The sequence below is a fragment of the Rhinolophus ferrumequinum genome, chromosome X (assembly GCF_004115265.2).
Source record: "Rhinolophus ferrumequinum isolate MPI-CBG mRhiFer1 chromosome X, mRhiFer1_v1.p, whole genome shotgun sequence".
Classification (NCBI taxonomy): domain Eukaryota; kingdom Metazoa; phylum Chordata; class Mammalia; order Chiroptera; family Rhinolophidae; genus Rhinolophus; species Rhinolophus ferrumequinum.
Genome location: NC_046284.1, coordinates 2,052,774 through 2,064,913, shown reverse-complemented (window position 1 = coordinate 2,064,913; position 12,140 = coordinate 2,052,774). Strand labels below are relative to the sequence as shown.

Below are 12,140 nucleotides of genomic sequence, written 5' to 3'. Positions count from 1 at the left end.
TTTTTAAATAATTGTTCAAATAGGAAGAATTTTCCAACTCTCACTAAACAAAGTTCAGTTACACAAAATATCACTATGACCCAATTATTCCAGTCAACTGGTGCTTCACTATGTACCTATAGAAGCTAGGCACTAAACCAATTATTTCCAACCATTTCATTATTTGATTTCACAACACCTCCATCAAACTCCTAGAAGTGTTGTGTGGCATATACTTACTTTAACATAGACGCTAAGTTTAACTTGCTTTAGAGTAGGTTTTTAGATTTCTGATTTTTAAAATAAAATCAATTTCATAAATTCCTCTTCCAAGGACTAGAGACATCCTCATGTCAAGTCAGCCATGCCTCGTACCCAGTTTTCATGCACTTTCTCTTCTTTGTAACAGTAGCCAGCTGAATTACAGGCTTGTTAGGAACTTCTTTTTATAGTTCTATAATTTTCCAGAGGGGAAAATTACAGAGATTCTGGGGGCTACGTAGTTTCCTTGATAAGATTCTACGCAAGCCTTCTAGTATAAGAAAGTATTGTTCATCTACACAGGGGACGAGCATAGAAAGTCAGAGCCCAAGGAGGGTGAGAGAGCATCTATTAGGTTGGTGCAAAAGTAGCTGCAGGTTGTACAGTATTGTGAATGTACTTAATGCCACTGAATTGTACACTTAAACGGTTAAAATGGGGAATTTCGTGTTTTCAGGGAATTGCAATAAAAATGTAGTATAGAATATCAAGTAATACATATAAAAAGATGGAATTATAAAAGTAGCCAGTTGTCAACCATCATATTACTAATTTAGGCAATAAATATCAATGAATGGTAAAAGTGGGATGAGAAATTGGATTTTAAATAGTCTCAAAGTATCACCCCACAAAAGATTTATGAATAACAAAGGGAAAATATGTGTGTTTACCACAGAGAAACCTGTAAGATCCCATTTTAATCAAGAAATCAAAGGTAGCACCACCAATAATAGAATAATGGATCCTGTATGCCACTCAATTGGAAGCCATGAGAACACAGAATCACTTCTGTGATTTTCTGGCCCCAAATTCATAACCTGGTTTAATCATGAGGAAACTTTGAACAAACCCAAATTAAGCGTGGGGGAATCAGGGAGATGTTGAAGGGTACAAATGTGAAACCAGTCCTGGCCATCTAATGCACAACATAGTCAACAGTCCTGTATTATAAATTTCAACATTGCTAAGAGACTAGATCTTAGCTGTTTTCAACACAAAAAAGAAATGATAATTTGTGACCTGATAAAGGTGTTAGCTAATGCTATTAATCATGTTGCAATATATAAATGTATCAAACCAACACATCACACACCTCAAATTTACACAACGTTATATGGCCAATTTATATGGGAATAAAACAATTTTTTAACTAAAAATAAAATTTAAGCTATGGTCTATAAAATGGCTGGTCTGTAATCTTCAAAACTGCCAAGATCATGAAAGTTAAGGCAAGAGTGACGAAGTGTTACAAATTCAAAGAGACTAGAGAGACCAGGTGCAGTCCTAGATTGAACCCAGTTTGTACCAAGGACAGTATTGGGAAACTTGAATGGGGTTCTCTGGACAAAGGGTGTACAGGAGTTTTTTTTTTAGCCTATCGGTAGACGACTGGATTAAGAAACAGGTGGTACATTTATACAATGGAGTATTACGCAGCCATAAAGAAAAATGAAATATTACCATTTGTAACAATATGGATGGACCTAGAGAACATTATGCTATGTACAGCAGTTCTTTGAACTATTCTTGTAACATTTTTGTAAACATGAAATTACTTTAAAAATTTTAAAGCTGAGAAGAGTACCTAGCATATAATTGGCAATACAGCAATATTTACGGAATCCAGTTCTGTATTATAACACAGAACTTAGAGAAAAAGTAAGACCTATATCACAAGCAGGTACAATTTATGGAGCCTTGGGAACATTCTCCCTATCTCTGTTATCTCCCAAAGATATTTTTGTTATCGATTCCCTCTGTGATAGTAAACACTGAAGTAGGCATGGGCATTGAAAACAGGGGAGAAAGAATGGAAAAGGGAGATAAAGTAGAGAAATAAAAACTTATCAACTCTGGAATTTTGATGAGATGAAGTCTGGGATGCAGGCTTTATTTATCCTATCAAATCTCTGACACCTCCAAATCCCAATATAGAAAAATACTATGGCAGTGATCTGATTAACTGCTGTCAACCTTATCAGCAGGGAAATAAATTCATTTTTTTTTCTTTCATCTCAGAGCATGAAATATGAGGAAATATTATCAGAAAGGTTTGACAATAAAAAGGAAAGCAAAGAAATGTTAAGAAATAACCCACATTGCTTTTTAAAACACTCTTTCTAGTATAGAAGAAAGCACGCAAAATATTTCAAAGATCAGCGCAGTGGAACTGAAAGGGTTGCAGAAAGCAGCAATAATTCTTCCTAAAACTTGATATATTTTCAAACTCTTGAAGAATAAAAGCAGAAGTTTCCCTTACCATTTTAGGGAGCCTCATCAACATATCTTTACAGCGCATTACACATGTAGATGCTCTTGGAAAATCATCTTGAGCAATTGCCTAGGAAAGGGGAAAAAAAGTCAATAACTGGTTAAAATGAAACAAGCTATTTGTCTATAAGTCAATTTTAATGTATTTTAACTGGTGTTAAAAAGCCTTCATTTGTTTTCTAATTCTTTTCGCAACACTAGTTGGTCTAGCTAAACACAATAGCCAGGTCAAAATACAGAGAAATAAGTGACAAGAATCATGGGTAACACAGAGGTGACACTGAATGACTGGGAGTCATTTCCTTTTTCTGGAAACGCCAGAAGTGATGTAGAATCCTATAGTATAATGCCATGTCTAGTAGACGCTTCCCCAGCTTGAAGAGCTCTTGTATTTATCTCCACATTGGAAAACAGACGTGTGTTGTCCTATAACAGACCCACAATAACCTCATGGTCTCAACTGCTGCGAACGAATGCCTGCTATGAAAGGCAGTTTAGTACACTCTGGCTCTGGTCTTGGATTCAGAAGAGCTCCTCTCATATTTATTATGTATAACCTTGAACCTCTGACTGCAGTTTCCTCATCTATAAAATGAGGACACTGTACTAGCTTATCTCTAAGAGTCCTTTCAGCTCTACCATTCTATGACTGAACACCCTCAATTGAACAAAAACATCAATTTCACATTACGTAGGTACTTGTCAAAAAGGCTTGTTTTAGTCATTTAAGAATTTAGCTGCAAATATATGGTGATGGAAAGATAATTGACTTTGGGTGGTGAACACACGATGTGATATATAAATGATGTATTACAGAATTGTACACCTGAAATCTATATAACTTTACTAACAATTGTCACCCCAATAAACTTTAATTAAAAAAAAAATTTAGCTGACAAGGCCTATTTAAAAAAAAAAACATGGACATATACAAGAAAATAATTTTATAGTGTACTTTGTAGGAGAAAAATATCCCTACATTTGCCTTTTTTTCCCTCTTCCTTATGTGGTGTCAAATATTCTTGTGCTTTAGATAAGAAAATTAATTGAGTAGAGAAGAAAAATTTAAAAATATAAGAAGCCGGCTTCTCTCCAGTTTTCTCCTCTACCTGCTAAATATTAAGCTTGACATCTTACTAAGTAGATTCTCTCCTCTAAGGCTTCAATACTACATTATGTTAAAGGAGAAAATAAATCACAAACACAAGAGCCTCAAGAAGCCAAATTTCAATTATCTACAAATATAAAATAATATTCATATCTATACAAATAAATGATGAATATACTTGCTGATTGATTCATTATTCAAGGTGGAGAAAATCTTTTTATAAAAAAGAAATGCTGAGTGATAAACCCCATATTGGAGGATAGTAGTTTCTGTTCGTATAACATATAAAACAATATAAGCCTTTAATGCTCAAAGAATCCATAAAGTGTCTATCGTTAACCAGATTTTAGATGATATCAAAGCTCTATAATTCAAACTAGTTCTGAAAATTCATTCACGTGTACGGCCAGAAATCAACATTTCAAATCCAAAAGATAGAGAATTCAGACAAAGAAGTCTTAAGGAAAAGGCAGCATGATGTCTTTGAAAATCACATGCGCAGGTCCCACTACTGGGAGAATCTGGTCCATTAGGTCTGGGATGATGCCCAGCCTATGCTGATATCGTAAAAAGAAAATGGGCTTTGCATTCCCAGCTTTTCCACTTCATTGCTCAGTGACCCCAGGCAAGTTACAACCTCTTGGAGCCTCAATTTCCCTAAATGTAAAATAGGGATAGTAATTTCTACCACATAGGATTGATCTTAGGAGGATCAAATGAGACCACAGATGTAAAATATTCTGTAAACTGTAAGGCAACATACAAAAATGTGAACAATTTTAGCAGTCAAAACTACCATCAGTGCCAAGAATTAGAACCAAGGAGGTTATCTGCTCTTATGTTGTACTCACTGCTGGTGAAGAGAGGAAACCTCTGTGAAATCATAACCTAGCAGATCTGTAAAGCATCATACCTCATACTGATGGATCAAGGAACTTAGGTTTGCCCTTCCTTGGAAGAGAAAAAAAAGGCTCCAAGGTTGGAGATGCTCCATCATGCAAGGAATTAAATGCTAGACTGACCATCACCTACTATGCTGCTAAGTGATAATGACAACACAGTCAATCCAAAGGCAGTAAACTCTGCCGAATGGACCTACTACAAGTTTATGCTAACTTCAACCAGACCATCGCTTCAGCTCAGCAACCAAAAATGTTACAGCTCCCAGTGCATGTCAAGTGTATAGTAGGTACCACTTAGTTTCCTTCTCTGTTGATTTCCTTAGGACATTTTCCACACACATGTGCAAGCCCTTTTTCATATTCTTCAAGGGCTCCATAGCATGCCACATCCTGCTACTGCAGCTTGCCCAAAATTACTCCACCTCCCACCTTAACAGAAAGAACTCATGAGCTCCATTATCCAACATCTAATTCTCCTCTGCAATTCAAAATATCTTATGTCCCTTTCCTTACCAGAAACAGTCTTGTTAATTTTCACAGCAAACATGGCTGTTCATCCTTTGTTTTACTGTGGAACTTCATTCATATTTCTTTTAAAGCAATTACCCTGTTGTAATGTATCTGTTTCCACATCTACACCTCCCTTAAGTTCCTAGGAGAGAGGTGCCACATATGCAAGTTATTGACCTTTTTATCTCTAGTGCACAGAGCACTGACTCATATAGCAAGCACTAAATAAATGTTTAGCCCTCTATACACACACTTGATCAGATTTGTTTCCATCTCCTTCTGGTTTATGCCCCATCGTTTAACCTCCCTCCTCTTTATCCAACTCCTCCCATCTTCTTCTCCCTTTTTTTTTATGTTCTACCTATAATATGCTCATACTCTATTTTGAAAATAAACTTCCTTTGACCATGCTTCTCTCAGTAGCTACAACTCGATTTTTCTTCTCATTGTCAAACATCCTGACATAATACAGTCTATTAATGGCTCTCAACTTTTAGCATATAACAGAATTATTCGGAAGGCTTGCTGAAACACAGATTATTGGGCTTTTACCTCCCGGATTTTGAACAACTGGGCCTGGGGTGGCACCCAATAATTTGCATTTCTAACAGGTTCCCAGGTGATACACATATTTGTGCTGCTGGTCCAGAGACGATAGTTTGAGAATCACAGCTCTTGAACAATCCTACACGAATAGTTCTGAGTTTTTGGTTTCAGGACTCCTACAACTCCTAAAACTTATTGAGGAATCAAAGGGATTTTGTTTATCTAGGTTACAGCTATCAATATTTACCATATTAGAAATTAAAACTGAAAAATATAAAAATATTTATGTATTCACTGAAAAATAAATGAGTATTATATTAATATAAATAACATATTTTGTGAAAACTAACTGTATTTTCTAAACATTAAATAAAAAGAGCAGAAGAGTACCACTATATCACATTTTTACAATCTATTAATGTCTGGTTGAATAGAACACCTGGGTTCTCATAGCTGCTTCTGCTTTACACATATTGCAATGTTGTTTTGGTTGAAGTATATGAAGAAAATCCAGTGTCACACATATATGTAGTTGGAAAATAGTCTTTTCAGATAATTGTGGATATTGAGACATTGTGGATCTTCTCTGCTACAACACCAAAACTCAGCAAGTGCAAGTTTCTTAAAGGTTGGCTGCAATGTGAATTCTAGAACTATACCAATGGACTATTCAAACACTGTTTACATTAAAATCATGGATCTAGCTTACATACACTTTGAATGGCTATTTTACCTATGCATAATTTTGTAACAACCTGAGTTGGTAATTTGGAATATATTGGTTGACTAGGTTATGTAGATCTACCAAAGGTTGACACATTCCATTACAACATGTCTAAAAAAAAAAATCACATTCGTCCTCACCACTCTTATTCAATATGGTATTAAAAGTCCAAGCCAGCACAATAAGGCTGGAACAGGAAATACAAGGTATACAAATTGTAAAGAAATAAAGCTGTCCCTATCTATGGATGGCAGATAGTCTACACAGACAATTCCAATGAATTTACCAAAAAGAATCTGGAACTACTGAGTGTTCAGCAAAGATACAGAATAAAAGATCAACATACGGAAATCAGTTTTAGGAGAATCATTCCTAGCATGGTGGATTAAAGAACTCTGAAACGTCATTGCTCCAGAAAAGCAATGACAACACTGGCAAAAATTGTCAAAATGAACTTTTTCAGAATCCTGGACATTAAACAAGGGCTTGCAACAATCTGAGACATATTTACGCAAGAAAATGAGCTGATTTTTCTTGAATAAAAGAATCTCAGTGAGACAGCAAGCTCTGAGGTATTTAAGTTGCCCATTTTTATCTCCCTCTCTGCAGCCCTGCAATAGCCCTGAAAATCAGCAAATTGGGGACCACATTAGCTGTGAAAAATGGTAGCTTAGCAGCTACTGCAAAAAAACAAAATGAGTTTGGAGGGTTCAAAAAATCCCCATCACCGAAGAAAATTGTCACTAGTTGACCAGTCTGGCAGCTCCATGGAAAAGCCTCATTCGCAGGGCTTTTTTTGTGTGTGATATAATTCATAGACAATAAAATTCACCAATTTAAAGTGCACGCAATTCACGTTGTTGCAAATGGCAGGATTTCATTTTTTTTTAATGAATGAGTAATATCCCATTGTATACGTGTATATGTATCACATCTTTATCCAATCATCTATCGATAACACTTAGGTTGCTTCCAGATCTTGGCTATTGTAAATAATGCTGAACATAGTCATATATATCTTTTGGAACTAGTGTTTTGGATTTCTTCAGATAAATACCCAGAAGTGGAATTGCTGGGTTACATGGATGTACCTAGAGGGTATTATGCTAAATGAAGTAAGTCAAACAGAAAAAGACAAATACTATATGATTTTACTTATATGTGGAATCTAAAAAACAAAATAAATGAACAAAGAAAACATAAAAACTCATAGATACAGAGAACAAACTAATGGCTGCCAGACAGGAGGGGGTTGGAGGGTTGGGTGAAAAAAGGTGCAAGGATTAATTGGCAGTACAAATTGGCAGTTCTAAAACAGTCACAGGTATGTAAAGTACAGCACAGGGACTATAGTCAATAATACTATACAATTATGTATGGTGTCAGGTGGGTACTAGACTTAACAGGCTGATCACTTCATAAGTTATGTAAATGTCTAATCACTATGTTCTATACCTGAAACTAATATATGTATGTCACTTCTAATTGAAAAATAAGAAAAGTACACAATTCAGTGGTTTTTGGTATAGTCAAGAGGTTGTGCAACCATCACCACTATCTAATTCCCAGAACATTTTCATCATCCTATCTAGAGCAATCAGACAAGAAAAATAAAAGGCATCCAAATTGGAAAGGAAGAAGTTGTCACTATTTGCAGATGACATGATTTTATATACAGAAAACCCTAAAGACTCCACAAAAAAACTATTAGAAATAAACAAATACAGTCAAGTTTCAGGGTACAAAATCAGTATACAAAAATCTGCTGCACTTCTATATACTAACAATGAAAAACCAGAAATTCAGAAAACAATCCCATTTACAATAGCGACAAAAATAATAAAATACCGGACCAGCCCGGTGGCTCAGGCAGTTAGGGCTCCATGCTCCTAACTCCGAAGGCTGCCAGTTCAATTCCCACATGGGCCAGTGGGCTCTCAACCACAAGGTTGCCAGTTCAACTCCTTGAGTCCCTCAAGGGATGGTGGGCTCCGCCCCCTGCAACTAAGATTGAACACGGCACCTTGAGCTGAGCTGCCTCCCGGATGGCTCAGTTGGTTGGAGCGCATCCTCTCAACCACAAGGTTGCCAGTTCGACTCCTGCAAGGGATGGTGGGCTGTGCCCCCTGCAACTAGCAACAGCAACTGGACCTGAGCTGCACCCTCCACAACTAAGACTGAAAGGACAACAACTTGGAGCTGAACTGTACCCTCCACAACTAAGATTGAACGGACAACAACTTGACTTGGAAAAAAGGCCTGGAAGCACACACTGTTCCCCAATAAAGTCCTGTTCCCCTCCCCCCCCCCAAAAAAAAACAACATTGAAAATAGCTAAAAACAGATTTAAAAAAATAAAATAAAATACCTTGGGATAAATTTAACCAAAAAGGTGAAAGACCCATACACTGCAAACTACATGACATTGTTGAAAGAAATTGAAGAAGACACAAAGAAATGGAAAGAGAGTCAATTTCATCCTTTACAAAACAAGAAGGAACTAAACAAATCCTATATAAATGGAAAGCCATCCCATATTCATAGATCAGAATACTTAATATTCCTGAGATGGAAATATTCCTCAAATTGACCCGATTCAATGCTATCTCTATGAAAATCCCAGCTGTCTTCTTTACATAAGTGGAAAAGCTTATCCTAAAAATGCATATGGAAATGCAAGAGACCCAGAATAGTCAAAATAATCATGAAAAATAACTAAGTTGGAGGAATCACACTTTCTGATTTCCAAAACTTTACTACACAGCTACTGTAATCAAGACAGTGTGGTACTGGCATAAGGACAAATATATAGATGAATGGAATAGAATCAAGAGTATAGAAATAAACTCGCACATTTATGATCAACTGATTTTTGACAAGGGTGCCAAGACCATTCAAAGGGAAAAGAATAGTCTCTTCAATAAATGGTGTTAGGACAAATGGATATCCACATGCAAAAGAATGAAGATGTACACCCACCTCACACCATAACCGAAAATTAATTTGAATCAGATCATAGATATAAATATAAGTGCTAAAACTGTAAAACTCTTAGATATGGAGAAACTGGAGCCTTCATACACTACTGGTAGAAGTCTAAAATGGTACAGCCACTGTGGAAAACGGTCCAGCAGTTTCACAAAAAGTTAAATATAGAGTTACCATGTTATTCAGCAATTCTACTCTGAGCTATATGTCCAAGAGAAATAAAAACATGTACACAAAAAAAATTGTGTACATGAATATTCACAGTAGAATTATTCGTAATAGCCACAAATTGAAAACAACTCAAATATCCATGAATGTATGAATGGATAAACAAATGTAGTCTATCCATACAATGGAATATTATTTGGCCATAAAAAGGAATGAAGTACTGATACATGCTACTCCATGGATTAACCATGAAAACATGCTAGTGAAAGAAGCTAATCACACACTGGTATTTATTGTTATGATTTCACTTATATGAAATGTCCGTAATAGGTAAACCTATACAGATAGAAAGCAGATTAGTGGCTGACAGGGCTAGGGTCGGGAGGAATGGGGAGTGACTGGTAATGGGTAGGGGGCTTCTTCTTGGGGTGATGAAAATATTTTAAACTTAGATGGTGGCAAATATTGCACATTTTTTTGAATATACTAAAGCCATTGAACTGTACATTTTACATGTGTGAATTTTATAGTATATGAATTATATCTCAATAAATGTTAAAAATAGAAATAAGAGGATTATACTAAATGATGTTTAAGGTCTTTCATTTCTAGAATTACATAATTACAGAACACAAACTCATCACAGCTTACATTTTATCAACTAAAAATGCACACCTAACTGTATAGTGATAAACGGAGGAAACCCAAAAGCCAAACACAGGTAAAGTACAACTTTGAACACTGATAGCGGCAGACTTTTAGAAAACATCAGCAAAAACCTCAGAACAACTGCAAATGAGAAGGCTCATTTCAGGCAAATATTTTAGGCAGACTGTGAATGTAAGCGAGTCACAAACAGAGACAGGTGTTTCAAGTAGAGGCTACTGCCATAGATAAATGATAAACATTACATGCAGTGTTAAAATGATATTTAGTTATATATCAGTTTTTCCAACCTCACCCACCCCCACACAGATACCAATCACTATCAGAATGTTACCTTCAGATATGAAACGGAGATAAAAAGGGTCAAATAACATCTTCTAAAATGCCAGTGACACCTGACCTTCTTCTAATAGGTTACATCTCATCACTTTTGCATATATACGTACAAAATGCCTTGCCCTGAGGCCCTGGTGACTATGATACCTACTGACTCTGCTTGGTACGAAAGCACTTTGAAAACGTCTCTCTCCACAGCAATCTTCTGCATAGTCAGGTGGGCCTCAGTGGAGCTCTTCTGCATTATAATGTTATATAAGTGCTCCAGACCCTGGAAAATAAAACAACACGATAAAATAATAAAAATCACTGCAACTATTACTAATAATTGCCAAAACTAAAAATAAGTGGTAACTTACAGCCATGGTAGCTTGAAAAAATTCATCAGCCATCAAAGGATTTCCAACATCCACCCATCCTTTTCCTGTTTTCATATTCATCTGGAAGAGAGAAATTAGAAAATAATGTTTTTTTAAACTTCTATTTATTTTTTTAAGCGTGTTTTTCCAGGACCCATCAGCTTCAAGTCAAGTAGTTATCTCAATCTACTTGTGGAGGGCGCAGCTCACAGTGGCCCATGTAGGGATCGAACCGGCAACCTTCGTGTTATGAGCATTGCGCTCTAGCCAACTGAGCCAAGCGGCTGTCCCTAGAAAATAATTTGTTTTTAAAAAATTACACCTCCTCCAAACTGGTTGAGGAGAGTACTGGGGAAAGTATCTAATTTTCTGCCCATGTTCAGTAGTGTAATCCACAGAAAACAAAAATGTAACAGTCAGCATTTATTACAGTTCTGTGTTCTGCTTTGAACTCTGTAAGAGAAATAGTCTTAAGAAAAGCAAGAATAAAAAATTAATAGACTTGAAAACACATCTTCTAAGGAAATATTAAAAGACATTGGGATAATTCAGATAGGAAGATAAAGTTTTGAAAAATGAATTCTTCATGTACTTAAAGAAATATGTTAAGCGTTAAACTACAAGTCAACACATGTGGGTTCTAGTTTTTAATTACATCTCTAATAAAATTTTTATTAATCCAACAAATGTTCATTAAGTATCCTTTATATGCCAGGAACCCTGAAGGAACTTACAGTATCACAACTGACAGACATCTAAATAAATAGTTGATATGTACTATGCACAAATGCTATACAAGCAAACAAGAACTGAATCAAGATGGAGGCAGATGGAGGATTGAGCACACACTACAGCCACCCTTTCTACAGTAAATCCCTAGAAACTGTATGGATATATTTACATATATAATTTTACATACTATACATTTTATGATAATTTTTTATATAGCATATAAACATATTATAAATTTTACTATAAATTTTATATACTTCAAATCCCTAGACAGGATATATGTGATATCACGTATACATTATAATATATGTATATCACATATTTTACATATATACACGTATATATATATATATACGTATATATATATGTGTGTGTGATTTTAGGGATTTATATATATTCTCTACAAATAGGGGAAAATATATACGTATTTTTCTTATTCAATAAGAGTCCTGGAAAATAAGGGGCATTTTCAGTTGACCTGAATGAATGAGAAACTTCTGAAAAATAGACTGCAAATGGGATGAAGCTAAAACTCACTCACATACCAAAATTCACAAAAATGCAAAATGTGGAAATATTCTGGATGTGAA

At 35.5% G+C, this 12,140-nt stretch overlaps 1 protein-coding gene across 1 annotated transcript in view; it reads right to left on the bottom strand.

The window, feature by feature from the left end:
• The window catches only part of TEX11 (testis expressed 11), a 140,574-nt gene that overhangs the window by 109,801 nt on the left and 18,633 nt on the right, over positions 1-12,140 (bottom strand). Inside the window, 3 exon segments of the mRNA XM_033110786.1 lie at positions 2,501-2,581; positions 10,611-10,730; positions 10,819-10,899. Coding sequence (XP_032966677.1) covers positions 2,501-2,581; positions 10,611-10,730; positions 10,819-10,899 — 282 coding nt within the window.